This window comes from Mixophyes fleayi, chromosome 3 (assembly GCF_038048845.1).
Source record: "Mixophyes fleayi isolate aMixFle1 chromosome 3, aMixFle1.hap1, whole genome shotgun sequence".
NCBI lineage: Eukaryota > Metazoa > Chordata > Amphibia > Anura > Limnodynastidae > Mixophyes > Mixophyes fleayi.
Window position 1 is genome coordinate 122,861,747 of NC_134404.1, and position 15,442 is coordinate 122,877,188.

Here is a 15,442-nt window from a genome sequence, read left to right on the forward strand (position 1 = left end):
ATATCATGTAGTTAGTATAGACATAATGAACACAGGCCATTTGGGGAAGTATAGATATAGTATATAAATCATCTGGTGGAGTATAAAAAGTCAATCATCCAGGGATGTATAGAAAAGACACATCGGTCACACTGGTCATTGGGGGGGGGGGGTATAAAAGTATAGAAAGGATACCTGTCATTTGGAAAGTATTGACATGACACACAGTTTTTTGGGGTTATAGAACTAGACAGGACACAGATCATTTGGGAAGTATAGACGGCGTATAAAGAGGACACAGTCATATAGTATTGTATAGAGAAGTCACATAGTGTATCCATGAAACTATACAGATAGGACACACAAGTCATCCAAGGGACTATGAAGAGGACTCCCCATCCTCCAAAGATGTATAGAACAGACACATAGCTCATCTGGGATACATACAGTACACACAGGCAACAGATATGTCGCCTGCCTTGCTTCTGATGACATCATCCCATTTGTACTTGAACTATGAGCTCATTCAATATAAAAATATGGTACATATGAGTAAGTGATTTCTGCAAAAATACAGCACTTATTGAAATAAAACATTTAATAGATGCATAGGGCATTGTACGTGATCACTGCAGGGAAATTATTGAATTGCAAAAATGCTTTCTTGGGAACAAGAAAGTGAGAGAAATGGGACTGACATGTAAATTGAAGCATGTGGGCACTAACTATTGCCTACACATTTATTGAAATAACATATTCATGATATACTACAGTTTCAGCAGCAGGTAGTTGTAGCTAATGCTGACTAAAACACCTGACCTTTAAATGTTTATGGTTTTCATCAGAGAGAGGTCAATACAAAGAGCTATTTCTTAATAAAAACACCAAAGGCATCTTATACATGTAACATAAACAGTGGGCAATCGGCATATATTTCTAAAGTATCATAGTAGTTAACCCTGTGCACATGATATCATGCAGACAAAATATATATGTTAACACAATGGGTTAGATTCAATGGTCCAAGATGTTCCTAAGAACATTGCGCATGCGCTTTTTTACCGATATTACGTTAAAAAATAATGCAGATATTTGCTTGCACCTCTATGGGTTGCAAGCAAGAGTCACTTTGCACGGATTTTTTTTATTAATTAAATATGCCTCGATGGCATACAATTATTTACAATAATGATAAATGGTATGGCTCCTGGCTATTGATAACATTTGATTATTTTTCTTTACCAAGTCAGTGCTCATTGGGCTACCTATCAGTCTATCACCTACCTCCAGTACTGTAAATTTGGGGAAGGCTTTTCACACCCAGGCAAATATCTGAATGAAAGAATACTTAAAGATTGTTTAATACAACTATATACTAATATCACTATATCCCTTTTAATTAAATGGTTAACATATTACTGCAACATTCCAAGATAACATGCAGGGAAACATGCAATGCAAATACCAGTCTCTTTAGCCAATACAAGGGGTATATGTTCCAGGTGCTGTCTGGTGGTTCCTATCCTATTTCTGTCATGCTTCAGTTTCACCCAGCTTTTGGTGGGCACACACATCCACAAGACCTGCTTCTGTCCGTCCTCCTTTGTAGCTTCCAGCAGGAACCATCACTCCTTAACAAACTTGCCCTCAGGCTGCCGTTCTCTTCACCCAATTGGCGGCTCTTACATTTGAGTTGAATCTCAGCTGTATTTCTGCTGTGCATCACACTTCGAGATCCCCTTCTGGCAGCGGCTCCACAATGTTACAATTATCACAACGAAGGAGCCTAATCAATGGACATATAATTAGCGGTGGTATCCCCCACTGATTTACCTGTCCGTTGCTCTCTGCAGATTCCTGAGCGCTGGACTGACCAGCACTTCCAGTAGAATCTGGAGGCATAGTCCCAGTACCGTCAGTGACAAAAATCAGCATTTAGTGCACCTCGGGTTCAGGCTGCATGCAGGAAAAGTATTTCATCATCATCATTTATTTATATAGCACCACTAATTCCTCAGCACTGTACAGAGAACTCATTCACATCAGTCCCTGCCCCATTGGGGCTTACAGTCTAAATTCCCTAATATAGACATACACCCACATACAGACACAGACAGACAGAGGGAGAGACTAGGGTCAATTTTGGAGTGTGGGAGGAAACCGGAGCACCCGGAGGAAACCCACGCAAACACGGGGAGAACATACAAACTCCACACAGATAAGGCCATGGTCAGGAATCGAACTCATAACCCTAGTGCTGTGAGTGAGGCAGCAGATATAGCACTGGTAAAGGCAGAGACAGTGGGCCTAATTCACCTTTGGATATAAGTCACTTTGCATGCCGTATCTTGTGTGAAATTGCTCTGCACAGGCTCATAAACTGACTTTATGCCAATGAACACAATTGCATGCAATTCATGTCCGAACACAAATGACACTTATGACTGTTGGGCAGAACAGGGGGGTAGAGGAGGATGAACATAGGCAATCTATAAGAAAGGGTGTGCCGAGGGCATGCCGATGTGACCGATCCCAGCTCTGGACATCCTGTAGGTATATGTTTTTGTTTTTTTTTAGCAATATCATTTGCACCAGTTACAAGACAGGTGTGAGTGCTGACTGATAGTGATGACTGTCGCAGCATTTGCTTTGTATTAAAAATGCTGCATATGCGTACCACTAGATAGCGCACATGTGTTTGCAAGGACGAGATAGTAGATATTATGGCTTTATAAGATATTTCTCATTGTTGGAAATTTACGTCATTATTTTATTTTATAGCAATAATTCTATATTCCAGAAATTGCATTCATCTGATGTGCTTGATATTTTCAAATATGCTTAATCAGAGCAGAATTTACTGAGTTTGCAGACACACAGTTTTTGGAGATCTATGCCCCAACACAGGCCTGGCCAACCTCCGGCTCTCCATGTGATGTCAAACTACAAGCCCCAGCATGCTTTGCCAGGAGATAGCCAGTCCATAGCTGGCAGGAAATGCTGGGACTTTTAGTCTCTACAGTTTCACAGAATATTCTGTAGCTTCACCGCTTGTATTACAAAATAAAATAAAGTGCCACTACCCTACACAATTCATTTTTACCTTTCTCCTTCCCTCAGTTTTTGTTATGTATTATTACTCTGACAAAATGTCCAAATAATCTAGATATATCATCATATTTTAATTTTGTCTTTTTTTTTTTACATAACCTTTCCTCAAAATAGGTTTTTATTTGGTCAGTTTATTTTCCACCTGTGCAGTTGGTTATGTGGTATAGAGAGAATTAGAGATTGTTTCTCAGGGTAATCTCAAGAGCTTGGGAATTCCCTTGTTGAGAGTCAACATCTATCATTTCCGTTCGTTTTTTTCCACAACTCATAGCTGAGACCATTGTACTGGTTTTTACTTCTGCCCTTCTCTCCAGGGCCAGCAAACAAAACAGCTGTTGCTATAGTGGCAAATACTGCAATTAGGACTTTATACTGAATACGGTTTTCCAGTCAGTTTACGTTTACAGGTTGACAGTCATAAGCTCAACATTTGCAGTTATTTTGCTTTGTTTTTAGTTCACACTATAGAGAGCATTAAAACTTCATATCAATGAATGTGCAATATGCAGCCAATGGGAGAATAAAACAGCTTAAAGTAAATGAATCTCAGGAGAGACAATTAGAACTAGCACTGATGTGTAGATGATTCCCTTCAAACCTGCCTTATTTAAATGTCGGGTGTTAATAATGTGGTTTAAAATGCTTTAAGGAAAATTTTAATAAAGCTACTGTCACACATGATGGGCAATTTCAAAAAGAAAACAATGTTGTCTTTTTATGGATAGCAGATTAAAATACAAAAAATACTAAAAGCCTTTGCCAGTGTTTATTAACTTTTTGGAGACAAGTGTTATTATATAGATTAAGATTATAGTGTTGAGAGAGTATAGTGTTATTGGAGCACTGACACATTTATCCATTTACACTGGTTTATTCACATGTACTGTGTATATACAGTTCAAAGTTGACCTGAGTTGAACATTAGCTATAGGCACTAAGAATTATAAATATGGTCTGTTCAATAATGGAATGCATGAATGCATCAAACGTAAATGGGATGGATGACTGGGATTTGTGCAGCCGCACCTTGGCGATTTTTGTCTGGTTACATGCCTAAGTGTCACTCACCGGACCGTGAGTGCCTCTGCGCTGGTGCGTGGTTCTCTAGCCTTCCTGCCGGCGCCTGTCCTGAGCCGCGGCCGTCCGCCATCTTGATGGACTGCGCATGCGCAGCATCCAAGAACTTATGACCTTTTGCTTTTAACCTAATTGGTGGATCAGGCACCTCTCCCTATTTAAGGCACCTGTGCTCATTACATCGTTGCCTGATCTTGAGTCTCATTCCCTGTGAGTCTCTGAAGGTGTCTCCTGTGTTCTGCTAGTGTCTTCAGTTTCCTGCTGATTACCTGCTCTACTCATCGGTGGTTTCCATACCCGCTATTACTCCTGTGTCCTGCTCGTGTCTTCAGCTTCCTGCTGATTACCTGCTCTACTCATCGGTGGATCCCATACCCGCTATTACTCCTGTGTCCTGCTCGTGTCTCCAGCTTCCTGCTGGCTACCTACTCCTGTATCCTGCTCGTGTCCTCAGCTACCTGTTGGATTATCTACTCTGCTCACCTGCAGCTCCCATACCCACTACAGCCGTTCAACGCTCCTGCTGTGTCTTCATATTCTCGTGGACAAGCTTCTCTACTCATCAGCGATATGCTCACTCGTTATTGACTATCCACTGTTACTTTGCATATCCGCTTAGGACAAGCTCCTCTTCTCAACAGCGGTATCCATACCCGCTATAGACTTTGGCTGATACTCTGCCTATCCGCTTGATACAAGCCTCTCTACTGAGCAGTGGTATACATATCACCATAGACTATTAGCGATAACGCTGCCTACCTGTTTGGAGAAGTTCCTCTGTGCTCTCATTGTCCTCATTCAGTTATTGACTCTTTCCCTGTATTCACTTATCAGCACCAGTACAAGTCTTCACTTACTAGCAGTGGTACAACTTGCTGTACGCAGACCACTGACTTCCCTGCTACCTACCTGCACCTGGACAAGTCTTCTCACCATAGCAGTGGTACAACTTGCAGTACGCAGACCACTGACTTCCCCGCTACCTACCTGCACCTGGACAAGTCTTCTCACCATAGCAGTGGTACAACGTGCTGTACGCAGACCACTGACTTCCCCGCTACCTACCTGCACCTGGACAAGTCTTCTCACCATAGCAGTGGTACAACTTGCTGTACGCAGACCACTGACTTCCCCGCTACCTACCTGCACCTGGACAAGTCTTCTCACCATAGCAATGGTACAACTGGCTGTACGCAGACCACTGACTCTCCTGTTACCTTCCTTCACCTGTGCACATCCACTCTGGTCTCCGTGGTTAAACCTGCCTTTCCACTATAGCTGCAAGTCGCTGACTCATCTACCTATATAGCAGCAAGTCGCTGACTCATCTACCTATATAGCTGCAAGTCGCTGACTCATCTACCTATATCGCTGCAAGTCACTGACTATTCATCTGCTTCATTGGCATCCTCACTCCATCTGCTGTTATATACGTTCCACTATTCACCCTACTGCCAGAGGACCGCTGTGCAAACTCCGCCCCTCTGGTAAGCAAAGTCATCTGGTGAAATCCTGGGCAGAACTCCTAGTGTCCGTGACACTAAGGTTGCGATGTGGTGCATTTGGTGATCATTTAAATGTATTTGAATGGTGTAGTTAAGGGTTAATGATAGTGATTTAGATTGAGATCCTTTAGGCAGTGTAAGTAAATATGGTTTATCGGAATTGTTTTTAAAAAATATTGTTTTGAAAGTTTGTGTTTCAGTGGCTGTGCCCAGTATATAGCATTTGTATGCAATGTGTATATATTTTTTTTTTTTTGTATGCTGTAACACATACATACATGGTCCAGGGTACGGAAAATAGAAAAACACTCCTAAGTTACAGAAACTCACTGCAGAATGCAATTTGACCAGGAGTTGTAGAAACAACCAGGGGTTTAATGTTTTTAAGCAATATCAAGACTGCTGTCAGTTGTGGATAATACATCAACATTAGTAAAGTGTTTGATTGCTAGAAGTCAGCATCGGTTTTGCACACAGACAGGGTACTATGGGTGCAGAGTTAATCTGGCATATCCTTTTCATATATGCTGTTTGAAATGCATATTTTTATTCTGACTGTTGTGAAGTGTTACCTTTTAAGAACAATTTGATGCTTTTTTTTTTTTGCAATATCAGTATAGTAGGGATTTATTCAGTAATTCATTGCATTCATACTCTTGTTTCAGCTGTGTATTCTGCTTCCAATGTAAACTGTCTAATGAACAGGATCCTCCATACCCTTTTTTTCATGTCTACATTTATTTTGTCTACCTTGTATGTCCCTGTTTTATGTATGTCCTCTCTCTCCTACTGTAAGTGCTCTGGAGCACTGTGATGCCTTACAAATATACAATAATATACTTGTCTGTATAGAGCTGTAGATCAGAGAGCAATCTCCCAATTGCTGCTGAACCACAACAACCAGTCAGTTCCACTTCCACTTTTTCCCTGCCACACACACCAAAGTCTCTTTTTGAGCCAGTGGAGGGGAGTGGGATCACACTTTTTTAGTTTTTAGCGTATTAAAGGCTGGACCTATTTTATAAATAGAATAAATGCAATTACCAATAACCAATAGAAAAAATGATTGATACAACTATCTAAAGTAGTATTGTGAAGTATTTGATTGCTGATACCAAGAAATAAGTATTTCTTTTAATATTAAGCTTGTTCAATGACTAATGGAATGATGCGCAAGATGAGTCTCATCAGAACATTGTTCATGACAGTTCTATTTGCAAATTGATTGTATGGTTCTATCTTCTGAAGAGCTGCACTTTAATTCCATATAGCCTGTTGCATCTTCCCTGAAACAGTGACAGACAGAGTAGTTGCTGCATAATTAGTGAAATTCCAAGTAAACCAACATCTCCAGAATAAATATTATGTACTGTTAAACAAATCTCTGTCAACATGTAAAGGAACTGTAAGAGTATCCAGCCTTAACTACAATGGCATTATACTATGTACATAAACATTGTATCCCTTGCACAGAGATATGCTTTTTCAGATCTCTGACTTGTTTGTCCAGTTACCACTACATATTTGCTTGTTTCTCTATGTTCATTTACTGTGTTCTAATTCCTCCTCCTATCAGCAATAGACTGAGCTGTGTGTGCAGTGGCTGCTGTTGTTTAGAGCCTCAGCCTTTGTTGAGGGAGGCAGGGCTAGGAGGAGATTCAGTGTTTTCCGTCTGACGTCCTCACAAAGATCTCCCAGGCTCTGCCCCTTTTGGCAAACTGCCTTCATTGAAAAGTCCCAACATGTCACGTTTGAACAGTTTTTAATCCTCTGATCTCGAAAGCTACTGGCAAACCAAACCCCAGTCGATGCCACGACTGCGAGACCCATGCATTGGATGATGTGCTGCTGACTCCTTCACATTGTGAATCTGTCAAGGAATCAGGAAAAAGTCAATCAATGAAGATTCTTGGGCAATTCCTGAAGAAAGGAGTGCATATGCTGCAGTGTCTATGTGGAAAGCGCCTGAAACAGAGCAAGAATTCAAGTGGTGAGTTAAGATTCCGAAGTCTTCTCTCTCTCTCAGTATATGCAGGTTTTTCTGTCGCTGATTGAATGAACAGCCTTTAACAGAATGCATTGCAGTTTGCTCCCTCTTCAGTGTTTTTTCATCCATTAGAGAAAGGCCTGCTGATATAGCCTCATGTATATCTACATATTCACAAAGGAAGGAGAGAGTGGAATACATTTCACAGATCAATCAACGTAATTGATTGCTATAGATAAAAATAAGGTGCAGGTAATCAATTGTCATAAGATCATACCAGGGCTGTTTAGTTTATCCATTCTTCACCACGTCAGAAATATCCATTGGGTAAGTACAGCATTCTATATCTTTATACAACTGTAGAAAGTTTCAGGCAATAAGGCGAAAGATGAACATAATATTTTTTGTCCTAACATTCACTTTTGAAATATTCACTTACAGTAATAGTTTGTGCGTTTCAAGGTACATATATATGTGGCAGTTGAAACTTTTTGAGGAAGTGGTCTGGTTCTAATAAGTGCTCAAACTTTTTGTAAAGAAAGATACATTGTACTACAGGAGTTTAATGTCAACTGAAAGACGATTCAGCACCATGGACAGATCCACACATCTTAAGACTTTATTTCAGGGTGACAGCTGTAGCCAAGGAACACTTGACTTTTTGTTCATCTTCTGAGCTGTAGAAGTGCATGAAACCCCATGCAAGGGTTTGTGAAAAATAAATAAGCTATATACTATGATACTAAACATTGATATGAGACTTTTTAAGCTTTTGTTAAATTTAAATGTTGCAATTATTCAAAATATAGTAGTTCTCAGATTTTATTAATGTTGGATATATTTGAAAGAATATGCACAAAATAACCCTTTTCTTAAGATAATTTCATAGAAAATATGACAGTAACTAACATATTTTCCATGTGCTTAGTTTCAAGGTTGTGGTAATATGCATATTATTGCCTTTTGTTTTGGAGACTGTATATACTGTATTTGTTTTAGCTGACTAATAGGGAACCATTAAGAAAATGAATACTTTCGGCCTTACTTACATTATGATTGCAGTACATTGACCTATGTGGTGGTAGTATAACTCCAAAAAGAACGTACATGTTAGGCCTTTGTGATTTTCACAGACCTTCAATAACAAGGTATGTCTGCAAAATACTATTACAAGCTGTACATCCAACTTTGTTTGGGGTATTTACAAAATTGTTTCATTTACATATATTTTTAATTATTATGAAGTCTAAACTGCAGACCCTGGGAATGGGGCATTATACATTTTCTGTTTTGGCTCTTAATTGTCCTGTTTAAATCTTGTTTTGCTACTTAAGGAATGATGATGAATATTGGCTACCTCAATGTTAAAAATAAGTTAAAACAACTTTGTTTGTTTTTTTTTAACTTGTTTCTTTCCAATCATTTATTTATATTAATACCACCTGTTTCCTCCTGTGTTGCTAGTATTAGTGGTGGAATGATAGGGTGTATGAAGTCATGCATTGGTTGTTAGTTGTTTATGTTCTGTACCTTTTAATGGAGACATTCTAAAATAGCCAGGGTACTGCCTCTATGTTCACTCTTCACTAGTATAATAAACTCTAGTTGCTGCTGACAAAATAAATGTATGATTGCCCTTGAGCTCTGAATTGCTGTTATGTCACATCAATGTCAAGCAACAAAACCAAGTCCTGCTAGCAGGTCACTGCTGCAACATTATTTGACAGTGTTTATTATTCTCATTGTGATCTTTTTATATTTCAGTGTGTAAGTATCTTGTTCCTAGAACTTTGAATACTTATAAAACAAAGAGCAAGTGCCCTTTATGAGTGTGTTAGAGAATAGGTTATTTAGAACTCACCCTTCATTCTTAGCTGAAACTTCTCCATGCAGACTGTGTCTGAAATAAATCTCCCTGTGGCCATGGTTTGACTTTAGCTTCAGTGTTGCCTTAATTGCATTAGCTTGGTTGTCCTAAAAAGTCAGAAAAAGCTCTTATAGAGATACTAAATATAGAAGATTCAAACCTTTTAGTTTTCTGCCGAATGCTTCATGCTGAACCATTTGGTAATAGAATTCTCTGTAACCTGTTGCTGTCACTATAGTCTGCTCTTAGATTAATCCAGTGAAAAGCATCCAGACGCCTCAGATAAACATCAGTAGAGCTAATGGTTCATTCACAATTGAATCACAAGAGGAAATAATGTGTGCATGGTTTCCAGGGTACAACACAGAACGTCAGATTTTAGAGGAAATATCCAGTGCAAATCTGATAAAGTCATTTTACAGAGAATTTATCAGATGTTCTTCCTCATGTTCCTGTTGTTCTGTAACCTATTTCTGTTACCAGATAATTTCTGTTCTTTGAAATGATGATTAAGGCAACAGTACTGATCATTACCATTGTTCCCTTTAAGAATAGAGTTGATTTGATGCTTTTCTTTTTATTTCCTTTCTGTGGACCAAGTAACAGATCCTCACAGGTGTACAGCAATCGTATAGAAGAGTGTTGTCAGCATAAGCGGTTTTAACTGTATTTTTAACATATTCCAAGCATTTTAGAATCGGAATATAATATTTATAGACAGGAATCACAAAATAAAGAAAAAGTAGGCATATGTATTTTATTTGCAAAGACAAATTCTAGATGCTCTAGAGCCATGTATTTTTTACCTCTGACCAGTGGAACATATGGTGTGTTTTGTGGCATGGCGTGTTATCCTGCGGGAAGTAGCCAATAGAAGATCGGTAGTCTGGCCATAAACAGATGAACTTGGTCAGCAACAATACACAGGTAGGCTGCGGAATTTAAACAATGGTCACTTGGTAATAAAGAGCTTAATGTGTGCCAATAAAACACCACCACAGCAGTAAAACACCACCACTAGCCAGCACTGTTGAGATAAGGAAGGATGGATATGTGGATTAATATTGTGTATGCTAAATTCTGACCCTACCATGTGCATGTTGCAGCAGAAGTCGAGATTCCTCAGACATCGAATGAGCTTGTGCCAATTGTAGCCTAAGTTTCCTGTTCTTAGCTGACAGGAGTTGAACTCAGTGTTATACTCTGCTGTACTAGCCCATCCACTTCAAGCTGTGATGTGCTGTGCATTGAGATCCTCTTCTGCACACCACTGTTGTAACGCATGGTTGTTTGAATTACTGTCGCCTTTCTGTCAGCTTGAACCAGTCTGGTCATTCTCCTCATCTTTCATTAACAAGGCATTTTTGCCCACAGAAGTGGATGCTTCTTGTTTTGCTCATCAATCTCTATAAACTCTAGAGACTATTTGTATATATGTATGAAAATCCCAGGAGATCAGCAGTTTCTGAGATACTCAAATCACCCCTCCTGACACCAACAATCACTGCACAGCGAAAGTCACTTAGATCACACATTCTGTGTGTGGTGTGGTCTGAACAACAACTGCATTAAGTTGCTGCCAAATAATTGGCAGATTAGATATATGCATTGATGAGCAGGTGTAAAGGTGTACCTAATAAAGTGTCCACTGAGTGAATGTGCTATGGGTGTAGCAATGCTGATTACTACTGTGTGGAGGGTCACTGTGTAGTGGTGGATTTTGTCCTACATTGCGGTCAGTGGAGGTCTCTGTGCAATTGTAAACAGTGCAATAGTGCTAGGAATAGGGCTTACATTGAAATGTGTTAAGTGAGCAAATGGCTATCAATCAAAAAATCTCCAAATAGGCTAGTCATAGAGTTCACTTAGCAATGGAGATCGCAGTTTAATGTGGCTAGCATTGAAGATCACTGATCAATGGATTTTTGTAACATAGTTACCAATGGCAGTCTCTGTGCATTGGAGTATTGTTGGACTAATTAGTGTTTTTTGTTCAATTGGGTTTGCAATGAAGTCTTACTGCAATGGGTTATATGTGCAATGTGGGGGCTCTGTTTAGTGTAATATGGCTAGCCTTAGATATCTATGTGCTATGACATTATGATTGATGATTGTGGTCCCCCAGTGCATAGTGACACCAGGGAACAGATTAAAGGGCCACAATATGTCTACCCTGCACAAGATCCCACTTGGTCTTACTCCAGCAATGTTATAAAGTACCAATTTATATCATAATGCTTTATAGTTGGGAGATAAATTCAACAAACAATGATAACAATGCTCTAACATACTGTATAATGAAATACAAGATGAGAGCCCCCTACAAGGCACACGTGCTTCTTTTAGGACATTATGGTCCTGATTCATTAAACACACGTACATCAGACATACATACGTCTGTATTCAACAAGGAGTGGATCTGGTGCTACATCTGATGATTACCGATCTAGGTCCGCTCTGCTCTAACAGACAAGACACTGCAGGATACGTCCAATACATTTGTGGAAAATCAAGCCACAGAAGAACACACAGAAAAAAATATTCAATTAACATTACCTGTAATTAATATAGTCATTATTGACAAATCATTAAAAAATAAAGTTTTTTTTTCAGTTTTTCCATAAAATCCATTTATTAAGATGTTATGAATGTCTACTGTAAATAAAATTAATTTTTACGGTCACCCCTGATTGCATACACATGTTCTAGCGTGCATACACAGCCGCCATCACTAGTAATCAGCACTTACACTTGACCTGTAGCTGGTGTGCAAGTGATACGACGAAAAAGGCGTACCTTTGTGATGCCAAAAGCTTGACTTGCACGCTGTTGCGTGCTCTCAACCTTGGCAAGCCCTTACTGTAAATTAGCTGCGAGTATACACGCACTCCCCTTCCCGCTTCCACCCTTAAATCATTGGCTGTACTAAGGATCCTTTGCTCTCCAATATGAATTGGATGTTGCTGTGTTCTCTGGTGTATGCGCCCAAATGAATCAGGCCCTATATCCACACAAATTAAACTTGATAAGTGTTTATTAAGAATTTAAATTGTATCATGGAGGAAACAGGCACCCAGGCCAATGACTGGTAAATAAATATAACTGTAGTAAAATGATTAGTGAGGAAAATCCATCTGGCAACCATATTTAAGATGATTTGAAGCAGTGACAATTTGGTTAATTATAGCTGCTTAGAAGAGGGTGACGGTAATAATAAGGGAAATGAGGAGTGCATGTTTTTGTCTATTGTTGTACTAGTGAAGTAACAACAGAAAGGAGAAATGATTGAGGTGGCAGTCACATTATTTTGAATCAGAGCGAATGTGTAGAACAGGGCAGAATTGAACATGACAGGCCTTAGATGAAATTAATAGTGAAGGTAGAGACACAAGAAGTTACATTTTTAATACAGTGATAAGATCAAAGAGGAGTCAGGTGAGACATTCAGTGGTATTAGTAAGGAGAGAGTTCATGGGAAGATGATTTAAAGGGTTTTGTCAGCACAGAGCTGGTATTGGTATCCACACCTGCTGGCTGCATCTGCAAGAGCCAAAGTATAAACTTAGAAGTGAAGTTGTCTAGTGTTGATCCCTGAAATACTAATACTAAGGGAACTGTAGGTGAAGTAGAATACATAACATGGTATTGCAGGGATTTTTAAGAATTTATAGTCTCTACCAAGTACATAAAATGGACCCTGAAAAGATACAAGTTAGTCTTGACCCTTATAATTACTAAGATTGTAATTAAACAATCTTAAATGAGAACTGTCTTATTGGAATACAGTATAGAGAGTTCATATTAAAATGGTTTTAGCAAAAAGTTGGTAGAGCGTTATTGGATTAGATGCATATTTACCTGGTGTTCAAGGAGTTTTCGTGCAAAGGGAATCTTAGACATTGTTAACTTGAGGTGAGGAACAAATAAGGTATAATTTAAATAAGTCTAAGTGGGGTTTTCAATTGTTCGTCCGGACCTCAGAAAAACTTGCGCTCTAAAACTATTACCGTTCATACGGTAATTTACTCGCTGAATTTCAGCTCCCCGAGCTGCGAGCTGAAATTCAGCGAGTAATTACCGTATTAATGGTAATAGTTTTAGAGCGCGAGTTTTTCTGAGGTCCGGACGAACAATTGAATACCCCCCTAAGAGCCTGATTTATAGATGAATATAAAGATACTTTATTTATGGATGATTCAAAGTTGGATGCATGCCAGTTTCCTTGTAAACTACTGTAAAATATATATAAACTAAAAGATATATAAACTAATGTAAAATACTCAAATTTGTTCTCATGACCACAAAAAAGTATAAACCTACGTATATATGCAGATCTGATACTTGTGCCTCCTTATGCTTGGAAAGATGAAACCATGGAGAGACATGGGGCGTGCAAATGCAGGGTGAGTACAATAAGGGTGTGTTTGCGTAATTGCAACTGAGGCAAAACCCTGACAGATGCAGATATGTCTGTCAGTAGGCGTGTCACAGCCAGAGGGGCTGGGCAAATTCACGCTGATGATGACGGTTGCCAGCACTGGTTAGTTTTTAATTGGCTGGTTGCAGGTTTACCTCACAAGCTGATAATGCGTTCTTCATTTCTCATGTCTATATTATATAATTTTTTGGGCATATTTTAGAATTAATTTTGACAGTTTGATTAGTACACAAGAATGAAGATTATACATGATGTATTATAGAGGTTTTTTGTATTTACATCAAAATAAGTGTTAAAACAACTTTTCATACTCTTATGACTTTTATGTGTGTCAATGGATCCTATGTATGCTGCACGTAAATCTAGTGCATTAGTTCCTTGTCCAGAGTGGATGCATCATGAGCAAATGGGCTTAGATGCTATTTTTACGGGTTTCTTTCTTGAGTTTATATTAGTTTATGCATAAGTGTCCAACTCAGCGTCGGCACCTTTGTGTATAAGCAAAGCTTGTGTTTCCATGTCTGTATTTTGAGTTGCACACATAAGGTACGTGAAACCTTAAATTGTGCGTATATATGCTTCTGAAACAAACCTATAATCAACTTTACCAAAACATTTTATTGATTTTTGTCTGACCACTCCTGCGAAGTGTAGGAAGGGCTTTTAATTTGTTCTTCATTTGTTGTGCTTTATGTAATGATGGACAAAGTCTTTAGCTATGGCTTTTAAATCAATTTCCAGCATCAGGTGTATCGACTATATTTTTCTGATGTTCCATCTAATCTTTTTAATATATATATATATATATATATATATATATATATATAAAGACTTGTTTAATATCTGTCTGTCTCTGATGTCAAATAGGACATATGGTATAGGGTAGGTGTATATTGTCATCATCCAACCACTCTGTGATGTCCCGTTGCCACAGGACGTCTGGCCCAAGTACCAAACGACAGAGCTTTCAGATTTTGCCATAAATGCCCATGTAGATAGATCGATTTGCACTGAACTACAGCAATCAGTCAGCAATTACATTGTATCTGTCTAGTGCAAGATAGACTGTGGAAACTAATGTCTCATTGGTTACTATGATTCAGTGCACATTTTTCACTTAAATGCAATGTTAGTAAATGAGTCTTGGAAAAGGGAAAAATATTATATCAAAACTATGCTGCATCTGTGTTCTACTAGAATAGCAGCCCCTTACCAATCTATTGTTACATATCTCTTTACACAATACCAGTATATTGTATTCTAGTGATTAAATATGGTCTGAGATTTGAGTAAAGGAAAAGGAGCAGACTAGGTATGCTCTTATCTTCTGTCAAGTTTATGTTTCTATTAAAACATTTTGGCAGTGCTGCAGAGCTTTGCTATAATAGCCCTGTGAATAAGCGGAATCTGTTCTACTATGTCAGCTTTATGAGTCATACCTTAGTAAAGAGGGAACCTCAGGGATACTGTAGATACAA

At 38.8% G+C, this 15,442-nt stretch overlaps 1 protein-coding gene across 2 annotated transcripts in view; it reads left to right on the forward strand.

Moving 5' to 3' along the window:
- FGF12 (fibroblast growth factor 12) overlaps positions 1–15,442 on the forward strand; it is a 406,239-nt gene that overhangs the window by 141,181 nt on the left and 249,616 nt on the right. Inside the window, exon 1 of one of the 2 annotated variants that reach the window (XM_075202287.1) lies at positions 7,389–7,662. The exons of the other annotated variant lie outside the window; for it this stretch is intronic. Within the exon in view, the coding sequence (XP_075058388.1) occupies positions 7,572–7,662 (91 nt within the window). The 5' untranslated portion in view covers positions 7,389–7,571. Of the gene's footprint in view, positions 1–7,388; positions 7,663–15,442 lie in introns of those variants that run through there. 2 annotated transcript variants of the gene reach the window in all.